This window comes from Rosa rugosa, chromosome 5, assembly GCF_958449725.1.
Source record: "Rosa rugosa chromosome 5, drRosRugo1.1, whole genome shotgun sequence".
Classification (NCBI taxonomy): domain Eukaryota; kingdom Viridiplantae; phylum Streptophyta; class Magnoliopsida; order Rosales; family Rosaceae; genus Rosa; species Rosa rugosa.
Window position 1 is genome coordinate 46,918,893 of NC_084824.1, and position 25,328 is coordinate 46,944,220.

Sequence of the window (25,328 nt, forward strand, 5' to 3'; positions counted from 1 at the left end):
TCCACACAAGCATAACAATTGAAATGCAGTAAAATGTTCGTACAAGCATGTTCACAAACCCTAGGCGTGCACACACTTCGGCGCACAACATATTAAGCTGAGAGAAAAACCGAAAAGAAGCTACAGAGCTCTCGATCGGAAGTAGAACAAAGCACCAGCAGGACCAAAGGTTGCACAACAATGAGGAGAACTCCAATTTAAATCACTTTTTTTTTTTTTTTCCCTTTATTGCTAAGCAGAAAGAAAGCAACACTTGCACACATAAATTAATAGAAGCACAAGAATTGAAATGCAGCTAAATCACCACACAAACAATCAGACAAGCATTTTCGCAAACACCTGGTGTGCATAGCAGACGCCCATAAGTTTATAACACACGAATGCACACCTCGGTGAACAACTTCCACTCAAGCCAGACCAGAAAATAGGAGCAATTTCGGCGAGGTGGAGCAGTAGAATCTGGAAGGTGGATCGAGTAAGGAATTTGTCAGAACAATAACACATTTGAAGGTAGAAGCAAGCAGGAATAATTAGATAACACAAAGAAAGAAGTTTTACTTACAGTGAAATGTGGTTAAGATATCAAATCAGTAGTTGCCAAATTCATTTCATCCTCAGCAGTCAGCTCCGCCTCTGAAAAATATTACACAAATCGTTGGAAATCAATATCTCATATATAAATTCTGTAATACGAAGAATCCATAGAGCTATACATTGCTAGAATTAAACTTTCATGATTTGGGCACAGGAGACTTGAGAGAATATATATTTTGTGAAAATACAAGGGGAAATTCTAGTGTGCTGGTATGTATCCCATACCCACACTTACAAAGTGAGAACAAATTTGTTCTCAAAATTGTAATTTGAGTCCTACTTTATGTAATCTTTTGTTCTAATAATGGTAATTACACCTCTTACAACACTTTTACAAGTTTTGAACAAATTCGTTGTTAATGTTGTAATTTTTGTTCTCAATGTTGTAAATAGTGTAAATGAATATGGTAACTTTTGTTCTCAATGTTGTAATTTTGGTTCAAATACTTGTAAATTTTTGTTCAAATAGTTGTAAATGAGGGTATCTCATAATGGTAGGTACCATAGCTTGTCTCACATACAAGACATTAAACATGTTGGGTGAATTAAGACTTACCATAGTAATCGACATCTGTGTCTCCGTCCTCGTTTGTTGTCTGTAGCGATTCGTCATGAGCCGGGAAAATCTTCAATTTGAGACGGTTGCTGATGGATAAAGATTCCAAGGCTGGGAGTTTAGCAATGCAATTTCCGGAGCAAAAGCCTCGCAGTCTTGGTAGAAAAGAAAGTTTCAAATGTTTCAACCGCCTGAATATAATCTCATTATTATTTTCCGACTCGTCTTCTTCGGTGCTTCCCACTATACTTACAAGTCTCTTGCAATCCTCAACTTCGAGTTTTGTGAGCTGTATTAAACCTTTGGCCACGGAGTAAGTTAGCAAGTACTTCAATCCCTTGCAAAAACGTACTTCCAAAGTCGTCAGATTCTTGAAGGATATTGCGGATGATCTTAGATTCCTTAAGCTGTCACAAGTATCCAGCAGTAGAATTTCCAGATTTGGAAAATTTGGGATGCGGGGGGCTGATTGTGAGTTATCCTCGCCAAGATGCATCAGGTTGGGCATGAAATGAAGATCCAACACTCTTAAATGTGGGAGGGTCCCAATCTCAACTGCCTCATCTCTTTCCCTAGTACTAGTACTAGAGTTCCCTTCATCGAGTAATTTGTCAAGGAAAACAACTGACTTGGACTGTGGACAACAAACCTGAAGATGTTTTAGTTTTCTAAAGAAGTGGACTGGAAGTGGCCCATTCCAAATCTCCATGCTGCATAAAGCCAAGTATTCCAAGTTGGCGAATGAATCCTGAAATTGATGTGAAGAACGAAAAAAGAGTCAGATAATATATTGTCAATTATATCCCCTCCATAGTTTTGAAAATTACACATTTAAAGTGTCACGCCCCGAATTTTGAATAATCAATTCAAATCCGAAACATGAATAATAACAATTACAATTAACGTCCTGAATTTTTTTCTCACAAACAACTACACTTCACACCTCTCAATATTACAATAAATCAAATCCTCAAGTTAATTATTACAACACACTCTCACCAAATCAAATTGTAAGGCTCGATGAGCTTAACTCACCTCACTATTACAAATGCTGTAAAACTATAACAAATACTCTAGCCCGCTCGATCACCGCCCTGATTCTCCTGACCTGCAGGATTACCCGCTACACCGTTTGAATAGTGTACCGGGATTGCAACAATACAAACCCGGTAAGCTTTTTGCAAAGCTCGTATGAGTAAATGAAAGGATTGCACGATTTAAAGTAACACAATCAACTCAAGCACATTTTAATTTTGTTTTGCATAAGAATTGAAGTGTACAACGTCACTTCAAGCATCAATCAACTCACATCTCATCATGACTACTCAAAAATAAACAACTTCTTACTCAATATATACTCACAGGCTTATGATTTATTTATATAAATCATCCCATGCAGTATATTATACTTACAGGCTTATGATTAATTATATTAATCACCCCATTCAGTATATCATACTTACAGGCTTATGATTAATTATATTAATCACCCCATTCAGTATGTCATGTCATACCCAAGGGCATATGATAACTCGTTTATCCCCCAAGCAGTATGATGGCAGACAGACTAGAGCTCTAACTGTATCGTAAAGTGTCACCTGGGCCAAGGTTCACCTTACGAATGACTGCTTTCCTCAATTCACTCGACTCCTCATTTAATTCATCTCAACGACTCAACTATCGCACTTTACTCAATTACCCATTATCATAGACAACACAACATCTAAGATAAATCACATATTCCAAAGGGTAATGCTCAAAATATAACTCAGTAAATCACATCAATACTTCACCCGATGTCACACCATCCAATATATATTCCACGTAAATATATATATACGTAGTCACCCACACAAGAGTGACCACTAATACCAATTATAGTTCACATGCAATGAAATCTAGAAATTCATTTTTATAGTTTAAATACATTTTACGTACCTATGGACCGTAGTCGATCAAGTCCATATAATTTAAAACAAATATTTATTTTCATAAAACAATTTCCACAATTTCCCAATTAAATAAAATCACCGAATTTCGGTTCGTGAATGAACCATGTGCGATTTACTCACCTCGATATTCCAGCTGCGTCTTCAATTCAACACAATACACACCGAAACCGCTCACCCAAGGAAGACCGTCAATCACCTAGTCAAACATGACCTTAACTTAGCCAACAACTCAAAAACATACTCAAACGACAATCCAACGGTCGGATCGAAATTAAATGATGATCCAACGGTCGGATCCTCACGGATCGCCTTTAGGATCAACCTCCAAAAATCATCACGAAGATCCAACGGTCGGATCTTCCTGAATCGTCCTTACTAACATCTTCACCAAATTATACAAAAATCCGACGGACGGATTCTCACGAATCGCCTCCCTAATCACTGTTTCTCAATTATATGAAGATCCAACGGTCGGATCTTCGCCCGTGACCGCACAAAGTCATCGGGACAGTCATACGATCAACATATCGAATCTACCATTCCATCAGACGGTCTGATCTTCACAGATCACAAATCGAACGATCGAAATCGATCGAAACTTAAAAATTCATAACTTAATCATACGATATCCAAAAATTATGAATTATATATGCAAACGATCGTATCGACACGTAGAACACAAAAATGGACAGAAACTGTCCTTGGGGTGGCCGGAGGTCGCCGGAAACCACCATCACAGTGGCGGCACCGCCACCCATCCAAAGTCAAAATTAGACAAAACTCCCAACACGAAAGTTCTTCATCTTAACTCGAATTGAAACTTTCATAACTACACCAAAGTCAGATTATAAGCCAAAAAGTAGAATTTTACCTTATAAGGTTTGAAACCCGAAAAACCCTAGTTTTGAATTCGTTCCAATTCGATCTCCACAGATGAAATCGATGCAATCCACCTTAGGGGAAATGATCTACATCCTCAGAAGTGCAGAATCCTCTCAAGAATCACGGCAAAAGGTGGCCGGAGGAGGGAGAACGACGGTGGGGAAAGGAGGTGATTTCCAGCTCGACTGCACCGTGTTCTTCGACTTGTAGCGGCTACCACGTTGGTTATTTCCCCTCGATGTCTTCTACAAAGTTGTAATATAGCTCAGGCCCAGCAAAATCCCTTTTGGAATCAACTCGATTCGAGGTTGGATGAGAGAGATATCGGCCGGTGAAGGAAGAGCAGCATCGGGCGAATTCCAGCTCGAGCTGTGCAGCTTCTCGGCCTCCTAGCACCTTCCATGGTTCTTTTCTCACTTTGATGTCTTCTAGGAAGTTTTAACTGACTTCAAGGCGAATGAAAATACTTTTGGAATCAAGTCGATCGGAGGTCTGTGGAGGGAGATATGGCCGGTGGAAGAGAGAGGAACAAATCTGGGCTCGGGAGAGAATTGGGGAGAAAATATAGGTTTCTGAAATTTCTGTCCTCCAATGCAATTTCCGGAACTTTTTTTTTTGTATTTATAGAATTTTCCCGATTTTCAATCGCTTATAACTTTCTCATACGAACTCCGATTTTCGCATTCCATATGTCCACGAACTCGTATCGACGCGCTCTACAACTTTCATGAATGAAGTTTTCCCAAATTCCCAATGTATAAAAAGTCACTTTTTGAGACCTCCTAAATAACGTTCGTTTTCGAAAATTAATCGTTCGAACTAATTCCATAACTTCTTCAAGCCTCGTACTCACTCCCACTATCGTGAAATCATTTCTAAAAATCCACGGAAATTAATTTGGATTTTTCGGGGTATTACATAAAGTATCCAACACTCATGAGTCAGTGACCAAAAGAATGTAATTAAAGAGAAATAATGTCACAGACCAAAAAGAAGAAGAAGAAAAGACTACAAACTAGTGTCGCAACAAAAGAACGTAAAGAGAAGTAGTGTAATAGCACACATACCTTCTCAATTGAAAAGAGAGTTTGTTTAATTGGAGTGGTTGATTCATATTTCCCTTGAAAGCTTGAAAGTGCCTCAGAGAAAATCTCCAATTTGTAACATCCAACAACCCCCAACGATTGAAGTGCTGGCCAATTAGAAGCATGCATAGCTGGATAGAAACACCTAAGTTGGGGCAATTCTTTTAAGCGCACATATGTGACATTTGGGAAAACAAAAGTTGGCGTTGTTTGTGGTTCCCCATCTTTTGCAATGATTTCCTCCACTCCACACTTCGTCACTACCAACTGGCTTAACCCCTGAAGATTTTTGGCCATCGACGCTGGAAATATATTTTTCAAACTCTGGCATGAGTCAATTTTTACAGACTCTAGATTTTTTGAACTTTCTAAAGAGAATTGACCGTTCCATATTGTCCTCAACTTTTCTAGGCCACTAATGGACAACTTCTTCAAGTTTGGAAGCTCTACCTGCATGTACATAATATTAATCTTAACCATGGACTCGCCAAGAAACAATTTTTAACCTACTGCTTATATAGAAAACAATTAATCGTGAGAAAAATTATATCAATGTATTAGCCAAAAGAGAAAAGAAAAGGTATTAATTCACCTTGTTGTCAAAGAGAAACTGTTGTATCACAATGTCAAGAATTCCATTTGAGTCGGTCTCTTCAATTTCTTCACTGATTGTACTACCTTTAGTACAATCCTCTAATTTCATTCTCTCAGAGGACGAATTTAGAGAAGAGCAGACTTTAGTGAGCTTTGGAAGGCCTTTTAGCTCTAGATCTTCTAGCTGGCAAAACAAGTTCTTTGTATTTTCTTCATTAGATTCTTCAATTGATACTATCTCTTCCATGTTTTGACATCCAGATATGTGAAGCTGTTTGAGATGTGCAAGGCATCTAGCCATTGAAGATGATAACAAGAATCTTGAACTGTTGAGTTCATTCACTGCCAACCATGTCAAGTTGGGAAAACTGACCTGCACATATTAATTGCACAATTTAATCATGTTTAGGAAGTGATAATGCTGATTGCTAGAAGTCTAGAACATTAATTAAGAATGACGATGTTAAATGCCAAAAACGAAAGTACAACAGACAAACATGAAATTCTGGACTTTATAATGGCATAGAAATGAGTAATCGATTAAATTGTGGGAGGCGTACTCAGGAGAATGTTTTTTTACTGTATTTAGTTACAGAATGGTCTGTGCCTTAAAATAAAAGAGAGAGTAAGTTCACAAAATGCAAATCAAGTGAGCAAGAAAAAGATCTTGCATGTCTCCCTGTAGATTATTTTTTCCATTCACAAGAATGACTACAATAGATGTAGGATAAGAACAATTATATTAAAAAAGTAACTACAAGTTAATCAGCATATACTAATTGAACACAGAAAGAGTCAATTTAAGGAGCAATACCTTCCCATTAATGATGTATGCAAGTCCAGCACTGTTTTGAATGTGGAGATGTTTCAGTTGCTGAAAAACTTCAATACCTAATTGATGGACAATATTGCTATTAGAACTCTCCATCAACTCCAAATACAAGTCTTCAGTTATTTTCAGCAACATTTCTAGACCAGGGTCCAATTCATTGCTGATAGTGAGTTGGAGCTTTAGTGCGTTGAGGGTTTCATCCACATCATCCCAATTCCACACAGAACCAATACATATTTGGAATCTCTCTAACTTATTGGTGAACAAATCTGCTGGAAGAATGCTAGCATCTGGTATATGTATTTGTAACGAGGTTAACTGAGACAAGTGCTTTAGCTCTTGAAGGCTTACATTACTTCTTTCTGTACTCATGACCCCTTCATACTCCCATTGGGAAAAGCTATTTTTCCCTATTCTCAATTCTTCTAGCCTTTTCAAACTTGATATAACATTAGGTGATATCACTTCTAGTTTGGAGCAATTAGTCAAATCCAGTAATCGTAGACGAGTCAATTGTCCTATTTCTTTGGGCAACAACTTGACATTGGATCCATGAAAAGAAAGAATTTCTAAGTTTCCCAATTGCCCAACTTGAGCTATGTCTCCCAGTAGGCAATTACAGAAATATAGTGTCTGAAGATTCCTTAGGAACTGAAGAGATGGAAGTAGTGATGGCCCAATACACAACTTGGTTAGATCCAAGACCTTGAGATTTTCCATGTCTTGAAAAAGGTTGCATGGAATTTCTAGTGTGTCATGATCATCACCCCACAAATAAAATATCTTCAGTTCTGGGCATTCCAAAACATCAGGAAATTTGGGGATATTGCAGTAAGGGGAAGTGATTGCGGTGCACTTTTTAAGAAACTCCTTATTAGGCCATTCTTTCAACTCATTTCCGTGTTCTAATGATAAGACATGATGATCTCTTGATGCTATCCGGTTAGCAACATCTCGTACAAGATCGTGCATTCTGGTACATGTGATATCACCACTGTCTACCAATAAGCAAGAATCTTTTAGCTTTTCAAGCAGTGAATGCAATGAATTTCTTGCTTCTTCCATTGTTTCAAGACTTTTGAACAAATCCAAACCCATGCCATACAATAACAAGTCATCAATCCGAGCACTCTCTGAGTTTTTTGATAGAAGTCCACAGAGCAAGAATAATGACTTGAGCTCCGACTTGAGCTCCGCCTCATCTAATTGATTGTAACTCCACTCCAGAGCCAAGTATGCTTTTTCAGTAAATCCTTCTTTGTCAAACTTCTGTAGTCTTCTCAAAGCGTCTTTCCATGCATTCAGTCCACTCTTCTTTAAAGCACTTGCGACAGTGACAACCAAAACCGGCAATCCCCCACATTTTTCAGCTACTTTAGTTGCTATTGTTCGTATATTGGAATTCTTGACTACATCACCGGCCATCTTGGCAAATAAACTCCAAGTTTCTTTCTCGTCTAATACGTGGAGCTGAAACTCTTTTTGTGTATACATCTCAACAGATAATACTTGTCTGCTTCTAGATGTCAACAAAATTTTGCAAGTCACCAAACGAGGAAGTCCGACAACCTCCAAATCAATTCTTTCAACAACATCATCCAAAATTATAAGAGCCCTTTTGTCTTTTAGCCTATCACATAGACGGCGTGCTCTTCTATCCATACTCTCATCTCCAACAATGTCCATACCCAACTTATCAACAATTTTTTTTTGAATTCCTTCGAAGTCTGAAATTTGCTTCACATCAACTATTATTACAACATCATCAAACAATTTCTTGTCTTTTATAGCTTGCCTGTAAACTTCTTTGACGAGTGTTGTCTTACCCACTCCCCCAATACCATACACCCCAATTATGTCTGTATCAGAGTTTCTCAGTTCGTCCATAATTTGCTTCACAACTGAAGTCCTTGAATCAAAAGCCTCGTAATCTTTGGTAGATATTACACATACCTCTTCTGGGGAAATATCGTATGCAATACTAGAAAAATCTTTTTTGCCAAAGAGTTCAACGACCTCTTGAACCAATTTTGTAGACTTCCTGCTCAACTGATGGCGATTCTTTAAATTAGGACAAAAGCCATGTAGACACTTGATCTTTGCTTGGTGTTCAGCTTTCAAAAAATCATTTGCTTCTCCCGTGATCTCTTCCACTTTAGTCAGCCAGTTGTGCACATCTGTTTCAATTTGTTTACCTTTTCTTTTTTCCGTTTCCACAGCATGCCACACCCTTAGTCTAGCATCACCTAAGTCACCCACTTGACTCTGTAGTTTCTTGAGGTTCCTGTTGTAGCAGATTATATATCCCACTTGGCGTATGACTGGTTCAACTGTGTACTCGCCAATCTTTCCAACAATTCCAGTGCCAATTGCAAGAAGAAACTCCATCACTGTTATTAAATACAAATCAAATTAAATAAGACCAGCATGACAGGAGAAGTGCTTGTGCAATGATAGTCAACTCCAATAACAAGGAAACGAAAAACACTAAAAAAGGACTTGGTTATCAAATCTTGGGGCGACCTCATAAAAGTAAAGGGATTGGATACGTTTTGCGTTGATAAAGTACGGTTTTAGAATAGGTCTAGGTCAAAAAAAAAAAAAATTAAGAAAAAAAAAAGAGCGAATTAAATCAGAGGACATTGGTCTATAAATACAAAGATCAAAAGGTATAGACCCATGAAGATCGTTCACGAGAGATCTTGGATTTTTTGTTTCACTTCCCACCGTCGTGTGAGTTAATCGGAAAAGTACTTATTGCTTTCGATTCATTTGTGGAAGATAAGGTGATTTGGTCTCCGTTTTCAGGGTAATATTTTCCTTCATTAAGCTGGGGTACGTGTATTGGATCCAAGAAAAATATCATTATTTCACCGAAAGAGAACACTGGAAAGTGGAAACTGATGCGTGCAATGGTGCTCAGATGAATTTTTGTAGCAATGGGTGGCCAAAATGAAAATATTACAAAACTAGGGGGATATAGTATGAAAAATATTGTTTTCTTATATTTTCAGAAAGAGTGCGGTTATTGCCACCTTATCATTTTCTTTGTTCATCCTACATGTTCATTACACCTTACATTTTAATTTCAATTATTAACTTACTTATCAAACCAATTTCTCTTTCCAGTAATATCTTATATGACATATCCAATTAGAAAAGAAAAATTAAAAATCTCTAATTTAATTTATACCAATAAAAAAATAAAATATATAAAACTTTCCTAATAAAATCATAATTTGATATACTTCCAATTTTTTAAATTTTTTCTTTTAGTTTCAATGTTGTCTATTTCAGTTCATGTAAAAAGATTAGTAAGTTCCTTTCAAAAAAAAAAAAAAAGATTAGTAAGTTTACAACTATGAGCAATGAAAAAGATATTGATTTTTTTCTCGTGTTTTAAATTTTTACTTTCGGTGTTCACAAAGGGTGTTGCAAATATTTTGATGAAATTAGCAATAATAGTTTTGTGAATTGAATAACGAATTAACGATGAGGAGGCAACAAAAAGACAAGAAAAATAATAATAAATTCAAATTTGGGTGGAGAAAATGAAGATTAATGTTATCCAATGAGAAATTAAGTATTGATTGGGTGGTGTAATTGACACACCATTTTTTTTATTCACACACCTCATTTACTTTTCTATTACTTTGATTCAATTTGTTTTTTTACAAATTTGCCCTAACTACCATCCTTTGCAATTCAATTTTTGTTTGTCTTTTTCTATTTTTTTTTTATCCATATTCTTCTCTTCCTCTATGGTTGCCGAAATCTATCTCTCTCTCTCTCCCCCTCTCCTTCCAATTATTCTTCTTCTTATCCATGGAAGAACATCAATGGAACACCTATCCCCAAATCAAACCAATCAATTGAATCGCAACCCCAAAACAACAAAAGGTGTTAAAAAAAAATTCCCTAGTTTCAATCCCAAATTTCCATTACAGACCCTTTTTGTAGAATTAACAATTTATTTGAGATGACTAGGGATGGGATCAAGGTCGAGGTCAGGGGTGAACTGTTAAGCCATGTATCTGTTTGGGTTGGGTATATCTTTCAAACTAGTGCGATGGGATATTGGTTTTTGGGATCATTGAGATGTTCATTCTAGATATTGTTTCCTGATGATCACCTAATTCATCATTAGTGTTGCTGTAAATGCAAGCTTTTAAGATTTGTGATTACTCGAGTATATTGATCTTTGTTCAAGTAAATCCAGAATATGTGTCTGGCCCAAACTCTAGGTTACTTGACCTAGTTGTAATAGGGTTTTGAATTAGAGATATTCTCGGAGATATTCATAGATATCCGATTAATTGTACGATTATCTTTCCTTGTACAACTCTGATTCTATGTCTTGCAATCCTCTATATAAAGAGGCCCCTATTATCAATGAAAGTACGACTCAATTCTCTCCCAATTCAGATTTCATTAAACACGTTATCAGCACGAAGCCCTAACCCTGAAACAAATAGCCAAACCCTGATTCAAGAAGCTAAAACCCTAAATTCGAATACAAAACCTTGAAGCCTTTTCTGCCTCCACCTCACACCTTGAAGCACTCCACACTAGGAGTCCAGAACCGGCGGCAGAACAACTAGAACCTGCCGGAAACCTACCGAACCGGCCACCGGAAGCTCTAAACCACCCGCAGCAAATATTCTACCGGTTCACCACCTTCCAGACCGCCAATTGCTGCCAAATTTTTCCAGCACCAGCATCTTGATCCCAGGTTCCTGGAACTGGAAGCAGATCCTCCGGAACCGGCAAAAAAGTGACCGGACCGGCCAGATAAGTAGAAGAGTTCCGGGCAAGCGAAAAAAAAAAGGGGAAAGTGACGCAGCCTAGCCCAGCATCCATCCGGCCCAACAACCAACTCGACCTAGAGAAGAACAAGCCTAGAGAAAAAAAGAAGAAGAATGAAGCAGGCCTGGGCCTGGGCCGAAGCAGAATAAGAAAAAAAAAAAAAGGGGGGGGAGGGGGCAGACCAGCCCACAGGTCAATTCTCCGGTCAGCCACCTCCGGCCACTTTTCCGGCGAGATTTTTCCGACGACTTTTTCCAGTGACCTATTTCGAGGTAATTTTTACTAAAAGTTCCTATTTTTGAAGTTTTTATTCTTTTTCTCGGTGACTTGCAAACTCCCTTCTTCCACCCCCCTTTCTTCATCATAGGGGAGACCTAATTAAGCCGAACTATGGGGGTTCGTGCTCACTCCAAGCTTGGAGCTTGTTGAGATCTCCAAACTTAGAGTTTGTAGAGAATTTATGATCGACCACTTACGTCATTGTTTCGATCTAATCCAATACCTCTTGGAATTGAATTTCTTGGAAGCGATTACGCTCAGAAATTTTATATGTTTTCGTGGTAGCTTTTTCCGCTCCGAAACTAACCCTTTTTCTTGTTCTCTTTCAGGATGAGTAATCTGAACAAATTGGACTTTGCTCCACTGGGAACAACTGGCCCTGGATATCACAGGTGGGTTCGTGATGTCCGCCAACATCTCAAGACCGATGGAATCCTGGATACGATTCTCGAGCCTACCCAGGACGTGCTAACTGTTGAGCAAGCTTAAGCTTTGGTAGCAAATAGAGCAGCCTTAGAGGCAAATAAGGCAAAAGCCATCATCCTAATGACTAGTCATATGGATGATTCGCTCCAGTACGAGTGTATGAATGAAGAAGACCCCAGAAGGTTGTGGGTCTCACTCGAAGAAAGTGTTTGGACCCAAAATGAGCATTTTGGCCTGACAAGACACGTCTTGGAGAAATTGAGCCAATGTCAGTGGCTCAAGCTATATATTGTCGACAAGTTCGAAATATATATTTAGAGGCTAAATAAAGCCTACTATGGAAGCATGAAAAGTCAACTTTAGCACATTTTCCTACTTCGGCTAGGAGAAACCGAGCTAAACAGAAGGAGCGGCCGCCTGACCAAATGAACTCGAAATGAGCTGAAACTGTGCAGATCCATTCTAGACAGCCCAAGGATCATTTGTTATGCAGAGTGCCAGAGCTAGTTTTGAGTGGAAGGCCTTCAAACAATCAGTCCAATTTTCTGCATAAGCAAAACTGGAAAACTGGACCTGTAAGAGGTCCAGCAGCGTTTTCGGCCCAACCACATGGAAGAAAGCTCTGAAAATTTGCCACAATGATCTACACTCATTGTGGATCATTTGATGTGAAGAGGTCGAAGGCCCATTTTGAGTTCTTGGTGGAGATATAGCTGCAGAAAAATTGGAGCAGTAAGTGCTTAAACCTAACATTCCATTAGTGTTTTAAGTGCTTAAACCTAACATTCCATTAATGTTTAAGTGCTAAAACCTAACCCATTATGAGTTGTTTAAGGCCAAATAGTGTTGCTTGGTAGCCTATATATAGAGGCTACAACAAGTATCAAAAGACACAACAACACAATTCACTCATCAAAACATCTCTAAGATGATCTAAGTTCTCTCTAGAGCAACCTCTCTAAGAGCAACTCCTCTCCTTCTCTTTCTCTTACCGGTGATCACACTCCTAGTCCTAGTCTTCTCAGAAGCCGACTTTCAGTGCCACCAAACCCTCTGTCAACGTGCTTCGGTCCTAGTCTCCTCGGGAGCCGACGGTAGTGTCGCGACCACAACGGTTACAGAACCAGCCAAGCAAGGGTAACGCCCTAGCAACCCAGCCAAGCTAAAGTCACGCTTCAGCAAGATCTCAATACTTCCCGGTGATTTCGCTCTGCTCAATCTGCAATATTGAGTATCGACTTGTGAACAAGAAGAAACTTCAGCAAAGTCCTCACCACGAGGCACAAAGAATCCCACGACGAGGTTGGTGCTCTCCTCGTCTACAATCGCTTGATAGAAGTCAGGTCAAGGGACACCCCCGACGACCGCACCCAAACGGTGCTGGCACGCCCGCGCAGAAAAGAGACTGTTGACCAGCTGCAACAAAATTGGAGCCAAACAGAAAGATTTGGCAACGTCCGTAACTCCCTGCTTCCTGACCTAGAAGTGAGATGGCATAGCCTTTGCTTCTGTGATTTCAAGTCAGTTCTTGACTACAACTCGGAAGCACTTCGCATTAAATCCTTAATGGAATTCTGTAGACTGATTCAACCAACTTGCGGACGCTTAAATATTTCATGATGTTGGTTGACAAGCAAACATGCTGGTCACGTGTTATGCCATTGTCCACTTGTAAATGCTGCTTATGCTACACTCTTAGCACATATCATATGACAACGGGCTCACTCCCCGGATCATCCTATTTTGTCAATTGGACTTGACAATTCTAGAGAGTTTACATCGAAGACTTTCGATGATTATTGCATTGGGACTGATGTTGGACATCATATTCCCATGAACACACCCAAATGGTCTCGCTGAAATGACTACGGTGGTAGTTTGGACATTGGTAATGCGCACTCATCTCCTTATATCCGCTTGGGGTAATGCAATATTGCATGCAGCTATGCTAATTCGTCTACGACCCACCGCCACTCAATCTACCTCTGTGTTACAGCTAGTGACTGGATACAAGTATCGTACTTATGTATATTTAAGTGTGCCATTTATGTGCCAATTGCTTCGCCACAACACTCTATGATGGGTCCTTACAGACGAATGGGCAACTACGTTGGATTTGAGATTCCAACAATCGTCCGCCACTTAATGCCCTTGCTAGGCGATCTCTTTATCGCATGTCTTGCGGATTGTCACTTTGATGAGACAGTCTTCCTCTCGTTAAGGGGAGATAAGAACACGAATATTCAGCAGGAACGACAGGAATTGTCATGGTCTGTCCCCACTATGTCTTATCTCGATCCCCGTTAAAGTGACGAGATCACACATACCTGCTGCAAATATGCCGGCAAGGAAGGACGTCCCTACAAGAGGACGTAGCGCCACCCTACACGGAGTTAGGCATGGCGCCAACGCTAAAGAGAGTGACACTCTGGCGTTATAGGCCATGACCCCAACTAGGATGCATGGGAGGCTCGTGGGTTCGAAGGATACTTTGGCACATTCCAATCCTTTGATCATCAACACTCAAATCTGTCTCATGAGAATCTTCCGGATTATGGTTATCGTTAGGGGACGCCTCAACGTCAGAACCTATTCTTGAGAATAGAGCTCTATGAAAATTACACAAGTGTACATGAGACGTGGGATAGAAACTCCATCATGCATTGATGATGTAATCGCGCATTTCGTTGCGCATGAGTTTGTTGAGTCTGATGATATCGAAATACGCTTCGTTGATTAATGAATGCCAAGGTACAGAGATTTGGCCTAAATGGAAAGATGTGATCCGTGTTAAGTTGGATTATCTAACGAAGAGGAAGGTTTTTGAGCCAGTGATGCCAACACCTCATGACATAAAACCTGTTGACTAATGGGTATTCGTTAGAAAGCATGTTGAGAAAAAAATATGGTAATCTCGCCTTATGGCACAAGGCTTCTCACAAAACGTCCTAAAATAGACTACGATGAGACATATCTTCTCGTAATGGATGTCATTGCACTCCACTACCCTGTCAGTTTGGTAGTTTCTGAACTGAACATTCAGCTTACAAATGTGGTCACTACGTATCTCTATATGGGGATCTAGATACGGAATGTACATGAAGGTTCATGGTGAACTTCATTTACCCAAGTCAAGTGGCTCTAGACCACGGAGCACATTTACAATAAGGTTGAAATGATCACTAAAGTGACTACTTGATTGGGAAGAGATATGCCCACGCGTTTCCATAACAAGTTTCGGATTCTATCGCAGTTCATGTTGGACATGATCTTCATTGGAAGCCCTTAAAGAGTTAAGGGAAACCGCTGAACACTTGAAATCCGAGTTTGAGATGAAGGATTTTGGGTGAACACGATTATGTCTCGGTTTGGAACTTGAGCATTGTGTTGATAGATTCTTAGGCATTTTGACAAGGTCAAACCTTCAAGCACCCCCATGATTGACCGTAGTCTTGATCCTGAAAAGGATATTCTTCACCCAAAAGATGATGACGAAGATGTGCTAGAGGCAGAAGTGCCTTACTTAAGTACAATAGGGGCATTATTGTACTTAGCTCAATGCACAAGACCGGACATCTCATTTGCAGTGAACTTGTTAGCTAAGATATAGCTCTGCGCCAATGCGACGCCATTGGATTGGTGTAAAAGATATATTTCGGTACTTGAGATGTACGATTGATATGGGCTTGTTCTATCACTACAGAGAGATGATGGATTCGGACCCATCACACACCAGGAACGCCGCCAACAGTGGCATGAGTCCTCTATCCCCATCCCAAAACAACATGTGTTTTGGAAGGTTTTGATGATGTTAGGTATCTCTCTAACCCACACAAAAGTCTTTCCAAACTGGTTAAGTGTTCACCATGGGTAAAATACCGTGATATCTTGGAGGTCTACAGAACAGACGCTAGTCGTTACTTCTTCGAACCATGCTGAGATTATTGCTCTTCACGAAGCAATTTGTGATGTATATGGATTGGATCCATAATTCCGCATGTTCAAACAATTGTGGTTTGAAGTCTACCACAAATGAGCCTACGAGCATTTAGGATAATGCTGCTTGTTTTGAATGAAGCAAGGCTACATCAAAAGTGACAATACCAAGCATAATCAGCAACAACAGACTTTCCTCAAGATCAAAGTGAACTAGGTTCGATCTGAGGACAGTGTGGCAGACTTGCTCACTAAGTCATTGCCTAAATTCCACTTTCGAGAAACATGTTGGTAGCATCGTTTGAGGAAGTTATCCGAACTCCAATAACCGTAGTCATCAGGGGGAGATGCAGACATCAGGGGGAGATGTCTACACGTATGGTCTCGAAACGTGAATGGTGCGTTGTGCTCTTTTTCCCCTTCGACCTAGGTTATTTTTGTCCCACAAGGTTTTTGTTACTTGGCAAGGTTTTTAATGAGGCAACGAGAGGAGCACCACGTTTGGGTGACACAAGGGGGAGTGTTCAAGTAAATCTAGAATATGTGTCTGGCTCAAACTCTAGGTTACTTGACCTAGTTGTAATAGGGTTTTGAATTAGAGATATTCTCGGAGATATTCATAGATATCCGATTAATTGTACGATTATCTTTCCTTGTACAACTCTGATTCTATGTCTTGTAATCCTCTATATAAAGAGGCCCCTATTATCAAAAAAAGTACGACTCAATTCTCTCCAAATTCAATTTTCCTTAAACAATCTTAAATATATTTAAAAAAAAAAAACCATGGATATGTATGTTAAATATCTCAGCGAATTTCAAGAACTTGGGGTTGGACTTGAAAATCAAGTGAGAATGTCAAACTCCTTCTCTAAAATTCATCAAATTATCAACCTAATTAAATGAATCCTATAGCTCAATCTGTCTGTTTTTGTTCGAGCATAGCTTTTGGAATCAACTGAAATTTTAGTTGAAATTTTAGAATTGAATTCCTCGTTCCTGAATCATTTGGTAGTGAAATTAAGAAGAACAAGTGTGTAATCGAATGAATTGTTTAATCTGAATATGAACAAACAGAGAAAATGAAGTAAGATTATATTTGGAAGAACAGAAGGGGAGCTGACAGGAAGGAGTAAGGGATGAAGAATAGAGGGAGAGATAGTAGGAAAAAAATTTAGAAAAGGAGGGTAGTTATGTAATTTGCAAAAAAAAAATAAAGTAATAGAAAAGTAGAGAGGATGTGGGAATAGAGAAAAATGGTGTGTCAATAACACCACCCTATTTATTTTTCCTTACATATTTGGATTTTAGAAAATTAGTATACTTATTAGTCATTTTACACTTAAGTAACATAGTCTTTCGAATATTCAAATGTTTATAGGGAGAACTAAGAAAATGGTAGGGTGGCAATAGCCACACTCTTTAAGAAATTTAGGTTTTGAGGGGAAAGGGGCGTGATTTTGGCTAGTTAATCATCCAAATTATCCATTTCTAAGCAGTTTGGTTTGGCTTGGTTTGTCACACAGGTGGATTTAAAACGATCAAACAACTATTTTGGTGGAATTGGGTACAACAAATATTATACACCTTATACTCAACTCACCCAATATCATTATGTTTCTGTATGATATAGAGTATATGGCATGTGCTATTGGAGAAATTCCACAATATATTAACATATGACATACATACAATTAGTAAAAAGGAGTTGTGTAGCGTTTAATATTTGACAACACTTCCAAGTCGGAGCATTCTAGAGTTTGGCTAAAACATAGTCTCTTTTGACTCTTGTGCGGTGGCACCCTCACGATGATAACGGCTCCTTGCCTAGTCGGCGTGAGATGGGTGTAGCCGGATGGGTTATGGTGCTGTCGTTCGAAGTCCTCGATGGGAGATGCGGGGTCGTTTTCTCTTTTCTTCTTAAGCGAAATCGATAGTGGCTTCAAGGAGATTATGGTGGTACTCTGGAGTTCTATGGAAGATTGTTGGGCCATGGTTGAAGGTTCATCAGTATCCGGGTCAGATCAGGTCAACATTTACGATTTTAGGTGGACTTGAGTTTGTATTATTGGGGACAATCTTCAAGGGCTGGGTTAATGAGAGAAGGGGATACCAAAATTAGCAAGGGCGGGCATGCTGGTTGGTAGTGTACAGTGTCATGGTCTACAATTGCTGGCTTGTTCTGGTATCTTCAGCCTTTGCGTCATTGTCTGCTATTATTAGGGATGTGCGAAAGGGTTTCGTACAATGACGGCGACCTTGCATTTGGGCAAGGCTTTGTGGTTATGCGGTTAAGGGCACTAACCTCACTTTGTTTTTTTCTATTTGGCTGGAGTCAGAGCTTTGGTTGGTGAAGATGAAGATTGACGGCATCATCTCTTTTTACTTTTTATTTATTTTTTGTTTTTTAGGTTTTTGTCTTTAGTTTTTGACTAGGTTGTTTGAGTCCCTACTTTCTCGAGCTAGGGTTTGGGATTCTTAGTGGTATGTTTGCATTATTTCTATGGTGTCACTGCAGGGACTATTGGATTTATTCTCGGTATCATCTTATGGTCGAGATACTAGAAAAGAGCTCTTGCATGTGGTCTAACTATTTTCCATGCATTTGGCTCCTGTGCATCAGAGCAGCAAGTTGTGGCTAGGTTTCAGAAGCTAACCACCCCGAGTTTCAACTTTGCTGAAGAGCATTTTAATGTTGGAAGTGCAATATTCAAATTATCTTCCTCTGTGTCACCTATAATTCCAATTACCCTATTCACAAATGTGCAACAGGTTTTTTATGTCCAAGAAACCAAAGCCTGTTCTCATAAATGATCGAAGTGGCTAGGGTAACTGCAAGCTCAGAGAAAGCACTGGTCTTGGTTCATGTGGGAGAACAGCATATTGGAAAACAAGAGAGCGTACGTCTCACAGACTCCCTCCCTAAAAAAGTTGAAGGTAAAGATTGTACCTTCTTTCTTGGAGCATAGAACAACGCAACCAAAGAAGCTCAAGACTTTGGAATTCACTTCAAATTCACAGTTTGCTTGCTGTAGCAGGTGAAACACCTGGAGGCACCATGGTGCAATCAAAGTCGGTTGAGGTTGGAGGCAAAGCTACTGGCAAGAAAAGAGCTGGTCCATTGGGTGCAAAAAACAAAAGCCTTCTCAAGGATAAGAAGGAACAAGATCGAATTGTTTCTTTACATTTGACTTACTCCTGCAAGACTTCTTGCCCTAACTCTAAGGGAAAAGAGAAATTTATTGGTTAAGTTTTTAGTTTGTCTTCTCACATTCTATGGGATTATTTTACACCGAGTTAATGAAGCTCCTATAGTACTCAAACGATCATCAATTTGGCTGCAAATTTAAATAAGTGATCTACTCATAGGGACCTAAAAACTGAATGGTGAAGATGCCGATATGTACACTAAAAATTGGTCTAAAAGATGGTTAGCTTCGTATTTGTTAGCTGTAGAGCGTTCCTTTTGTAATAGTAGTCAGAGAGCTTATTGTTTGTGAATAAATTAGTTTAATTGCGGCATGGATTCGACATTTTGACAGGTCATGCCGAACCATTTTGAATTACATAAATATTTTAATCTACGACTGCATGTAGTGGAAAGTATAGCTGGTATAAAATAATCATCAGTAGTAGCTAAATGCCTAAATCCATCAACCGATTGTATAAGCAATAAGCTGAAAAGGAAGTAATGATACAGGTTGAGTGTAAGATAACATTGTGCTATAGTTTTGTCTTACAAGAACAAGTTTATTGTTTATAAATTATATGTATAAGTTTATTATTTATAAATTATATATTATCTTTATATTATAAAAAAATATAAACAGAATATATTATAGAAACGGGGCGGGCCATACTCGGGTCGTGTCAGATCCATAATGAGCTCGGGCTAGGCCGCATATTGGCCAATATTTCTCGACCAGCCCGACTTAATAGAGTAACGTGCTCGGGTTATGTCGGGCCACAAACGGGATTGGGCCGTGGATGGGCCTACTGGCTCGTTAGCCATATCTAATTAGAACTATAAAATAAAATTTGGAAGGGATTAGATATTAGTGTAAGACTTATCGTGGACTCAGTAAAACCCTATGTTATGAGTTTTCTGCTCCTTATTTCTAGTGTTTGTTGAGTGACTATTCGAGGCATGTGTTCAATACATTTTCCCCATCATATGTAATCAAAATGTTGAAGTTTATGTTTATTTTTTTTGAGAGAAAAAGTCGATGAGTTAGAACTATAAAATAAAATTTGGAAGGGATTAAATCTTAGTATAGTGTGAATTTCATTCTCCTAAATAAAATCTTAAGCAGAATTACAAGTCTAGTTTTGTTAATAACTTCAAATTTTACACTAACCTAGCGTCTCTCTGCTAGGGTTTATCGAGGTCTCTTCCTCGATCAAATTTCCATACCTTTTAGCCCGATGGCTGGCTCCATGGCGGTGGTGCAGGGTTCGGCAAGGGTGTCGCTGTGATCTGTGGGGCTTGAGGCTCTGAAGGCGGACCGTTGGTACATGGTGGGGCGTTTACTTGGACCCAAAGCCATGTTTCCTGGCTTCAAAGGAACGATCTCTTCAATCTAGAGGATTCGTTCGGGGTTAACGATCCAAGATGTGGGGGATCGTTTTGCGTTTCAATTTGATCGAGAAGCTGATCGCAACAAAATCTTGCATGGAGGCCCGTGGTTTTATAGGAACACCATGCTGGTGTTGGGTGGGTATGATGGTATAGGGCCGGTGGCGGAAGTCTCTCTCAATCTTCTGGAGACCTGGGTCGTTGTCAAAGGTCTCCCTCTGGTGCTCTGGAACAAGAAGGCGCTAGGGTTGGTTGGGGCGTCTATCGGTCGTGTTGTCCGCTTTGATCAGACAACCCTTACCCAAAAAGAAGAGGAGCAACGTATCCGTCTTGTACTGGACATGCGTGATAGGGTTCGGGGTTGGATGGTGTTTGAGTTTTCGCCGGTGGTGGTACCAGAGTTGACGTTCGTGTACGAAAAGCTAAAGGGATTTTGCCGTAATTGTGGGTTGTTCATCCACGATGCGGTAGGATGTGATTCATTGCTGGTGAAGGAAAGAGGAGATCTGTGCGCAAATCTCGGTGGCGGCTATGGCTGGACTCTCTCTCATGTCAGAAGGGCAAGGAAGTAGGGGGAACAACGGCGGTTCGATGCCAGGTAGTAGCACGGGACTGGTGGAGGAGGTGTTGCCCTTGATGGGTGATGTGGTGGTATCAGAATCGCTAGGAGCTGAAATGGTGGTAGTCCAACCGCCATAGGAAGTCCATGCATCACTTCCCTCCAATTTTCTTGGAGCCACAGGTGCTATTGAAAAGGCTTTTGCAGGTTTTAATATGGCTGAGTTTCTACAGAATTGGGCTCTGCAGAGTAACAAGAGTAAGAGGCCCGGGGATGGCAGTAGTGAGGTCCCACCGTTGGTGGTGGCTCACCCTCTGCGCTCGCGTGGTGGTCATGAAGTAATGGTGCTGCAAGACTCTCGGGTGCAGCCTTTACTTGGGACAAGGAAGGCGGTGGATATTTTGGGCAGAGTTGGCAAGCTATTTGTCAACACCTCTACTCCCCTGCTCAAGGTCGATGATGAATTGCAGTTGGTACTCCGACATAAAAATGGTCAACTCGTGGTTTCTCCACGGAAGAAGAAAGTGGGGCGTCCTAAGGGGAGCAAGAATAAGCCCAAGTGTGCGAGACTTCTTGATAAGGAGATGTAAGGTAAAAAGCAGAGAAAATGGAAAGCACGTGAGGAAGGAGGGTGCTATTCTACCATCGGTAGCTGCTGAAGTTCCGAACCAGGAGGATGAGGCTGCGGAGCGAATGGATGCAGGTTCAAACGATGGGGCTGCTAGGGCATCCTCCACTACTAGCACTATTTAGTTTTGTTTTGGGTCGCAAAACCGGCTACTTGGTTGGATCTTTTATTTTATTAGCTTCTGAGTAGTTAGGTTTTGTTAGAATAATGGTGCGTAACTTCTTAAAAGGTGGGTGTACTTTGGATTGCGGAGTTTTCAATTTGTCTAGAGTAGGTTCTCTGTAAGTCCAGAAGGACGATTCTTTACTGTCGACTCCATTGGAGTGTGTCGTCTGGTACTGCTTGCTGAATTATAAAATCGGGCTGACCTTTTTCGATTAAAAAAAATCTTAGTATAAGACCTATCGTGGACTCATTATTGTTTAAGCTTTGTCTCAACAACTTGTCACACTCTAGTGAGAAAAGTAACTGGGGAATGGAGACCAGTTTGGGATTAGAAAGAAATTATGGTTCAGGAAAGCTTTATGCATATCCAATTTAGGATTAGGAATTTGTTAAACAACGATAAGCATGACTCATGACCCACCGTTGTACCTATAATGTCCTAACTTAACCGCTTGGCATGTTAGGTGTTGTAATTTAACTCAGAAGGTCTCAGTACAATTGGGTGTGAGCCACCCACTTATAAGCTATATTTTCTTTTGTTACTTTTCTAATGTAGGATCTTTCCTCTCTAATAGAATCTCTATGGAAGGTTCTTGGTTCTTTTATGCCTATATGTTGGTATAAGAATTTTATGTGTTAGCATTCTCTAAACAAAATAATTAGGGCCGGTCCTGAGATTCTAACGGCCTGAAGCGAATAGTAAAAATGTGGCCTCCTATATATATATATATATATATAATTTTTTTTTTTTCGCGCCAAATAACAGTACAAAATCATGTATTTTGAATAAAAGTAAAGATGAAGTTAATAACAAAACAAAAGTATATCAATATTTTTTGTAGGGAATAGTTTAATTTGGGTTAGTTTTCCATAGGAAAGGGAATAGTTCTTCATATGGAAAAAAGGAAAAGAAAAATTTATATGGAATAGGAAAAGGAAAAAAAAAAGTGAGCTGGGCCACAGGGTCCAAGAAAAATAAGTAATTAAAAAAAAACAAAAACAAAAAAGCTGAAAGGATGAAGCTAGTTCGATTTGGGCTTTGGGCCCTCCACAAATCACTTAACTGGTTGAAAAAAACAAAAAAGACAAGGAACTGAAACACGATTCGAACCTGGGTGGGAAAAGAGCGAACTCTCCTCATTTCCGCTAGAGCAACACAGCGTTTCTTGTTTAGTGAAGCAAATAGTGTTTATATATACTATCTATATCATATTTACAGAAACTCCGGAGGCCCCCGGGAGCCGGTGGCCTGAGGCGGCTGCCTCAGTCAGCAGCCCTCAGGGCCGGCCCTGAAAATAATAATTGTTAGGCCTAAGTCAGAACTATGTGAGTGTTTGTAGTGAAGACTAAACCGCTATTGGAATTCAATACCCCCCCCCCCCCCCCCCCCCACCTCTAGGCTTAAACGTTATCCATTCTAGTACTTTCACTATATAAGGGACTCAAGCACAACAAGTAATACAGATTCACTGTCATGCACGTAGTGTAATTGCATCGAAAGCTTAATCAGAGGAGAAGCAAGAGCTCTATCAAGTTCATCAACATGGATTCATCATCTAATCCAAATTAGTAAGTCACCAAACGTATTCTTAATATTGAGCATATTTAAAACCTATTGTATAACACTTATTGCTCTAAAAATGAAAAAGAAAAGAAAAAAAAATTTGAGCAAATGAAATTGAAGAAGGAAATTAAAGGGCATACCTTAGCTGTATTTGTAATGAGCTATGAATGAAGGTATAGTTACTCCTTCAAATTATCTGCTTAAAACTGGATAGAGTACAAACGGAATCTATATCTGTGAAAAAAACGCAAGAACAAAGGTAAACCAAAAGGATGAAGGTTTTAAACTTTTAATTTTCTGTAAAACATTATAAAAAATAAAAAAATACTAAACACAAAACCAGAATTTTAGCAGAAAAGATGTAAAGGCCATACCTCTTGTTTTGGCTTTTTGAATATGAGAAGTACGTAGAGCAATAATAAAAATAAAACTGAAAAAAGATGGCAAGCCAAGTGTGCAGAAGGAGACTTATTCAGAAGACAAATGAAGAGTGGATGAAACTGTTTAGATATGAAAGAAAGAGTGCAAGGAGAAGGAGGCTTAACCAGCGAGCTGTTTTATAGGCGTGAAGATAAATGAGAACAAGTACGAGAAAATCTCATGTGAAGACTGAAGACAAATGAGGTAACTTTTGAATAGTTGGAAGAGATACATCAAAGCCAATTTTTTGTTTATTAAAAGGGAGGATTCACGTCACATGCTTACGAAGTTGCTTGCAACTAAATTTGCTGGGGCTTTGATACTTAATGGTTGTATCATATGGTGTTAGTAGAATATTATGTCTGCAATAGTTGACTCTAACTCAATAATGAACTTAATTAATTAAATAAGTGAATACTCATTCAATCATTCAGATGATTGAATAGATTAATTAGCATAAATATCTCGCGTCTAGATATCAAAGGGCCTGGCTTAGATGAACGTGAAGATAGAGCCAAGTCTGTATTTTTTTTTTTTTTTTTTCTGAAATGAGGGCTTTGTGCGGCTACCCTCCAGCCTTGATTAATGAAACTGCCGAATACAAGGGGGGGACATTGAGCCTAAACCCTTGATTACAATAAGCATCTATAGCGCGTCCTGAAGTTATATCAGAAAACTCTACAAAATACATGTATTCAAACAAGCATCAATTAGCAAAGAGTGCACTATTGGCTTTGACAAAGCGGTGACATAACGGAAAGATAACTCGATTACAGCGAAACATAAATACCAAAATCACAGCTTTCCTACTATGTTGCCGTCGAGAAATAAATCCGACGACACTCAGTTTCATCCTGCCACTAGGAGGTTGCGACCATTTAACAATTGATCGTCGCCTCGCTAGGCCAGACAAGGCACGTAGAGAGCATACACCGGTACAAGGCCCGACTAGCCCTATAGAATCTATATAGGGACTTATTGCTTGCACATGGCGCAATTGAACTAAAATATAGAAATAAACAAAAACAATTGGAAAAACATAGCTACAGAAAAGTAAAACATGGCCAATCCGGGCCCAATCAGCAAAGGGAACAAACCAACCCACTAGCCAAGCCCACAAACCAGACATCAAACCCGCCCCCGTGATATCACCAGTCCAGTCGCATAACTGCCAGACCACTACCGCACATGATGGCCAGACACCATCTCCCCTCCATCGTCGCCCCACCCACCATGATCGCCGCCCCTCAACCCATCCTCCGCCATCCATATCGCACCTGGATTGCGTGCTGCACCACCTGTCGGACCAAGGGAGCCCGGAGCCCGACCTTTCCGGCGTCGCAACACCGCCCTGCTCCTGCGCCTGCATACGCATCCAGATCCAACAACCCACCATCGCCATTCCGACCAGAGAGGAGCCCGCGACCCAAACCAGATCAATCAAGCCCAGCCTCCCAACAAACCACCACCACTC

General features: G+C 39.8%; 1 protein-coding gene across 4 annotated transcripts; it reads right to left on the minus strand.

Moving 5' to 3' along the window:
* LOC133713032 (probable disease resistance protein At4g27220) lies at nt 1-24,061 on the minus strand. 4 transcript variants are annotated; one of them, XM_062139155.1, is made up of 8 exons: nt 23,809-24,045; nt 23,575-23,668; nt 6,478-8,885; nt 5,662-6,036; nt 5,052-5,519; nt 1,151-1,898; nt 563-633; nt 1-459 (listed from the first exon to the last, which is right to left on the minus strand). In XM_062139155.1, the coding sequence occupies exons 3-7, from the start codon at nt 8,881-8,883 to the stop codon at nt 575-577; spliced, it is 4,056 nt and encodes a 1,351-aa protein (XP_061995139.1). In that variant the 5' UTR covers nt 8,884-8,885; nt 23,575-23,668; nt 23,809-24,045; the 3' UTR covers nt 1-459; nt 563-574. The 4 variants fall into 4 exon arrangements, with proteins under 4 accessions (XP_061995139.1, XP_061995140.1, XP_061995141.1 ...); XM_062139157.1 differs by lacking the exons at nt 1-459; nt 563-633 and adding exons at nt 2,186-2,273; nt 3,223-3,298 and having other exon boundaries at nt 1,761-1,898; nt 23,809-24,061; XM_062139156.1 differs by lacking the exons at nt 1-459; nt 563-633 and adding an exon at nt 3,223-3,298 and having other exon boundaries at nt 1,687-1,898; nt 23,809-24,061.
* Nucleotides 24,062-25,328: the final 1,267 nt, after the last annotated feature.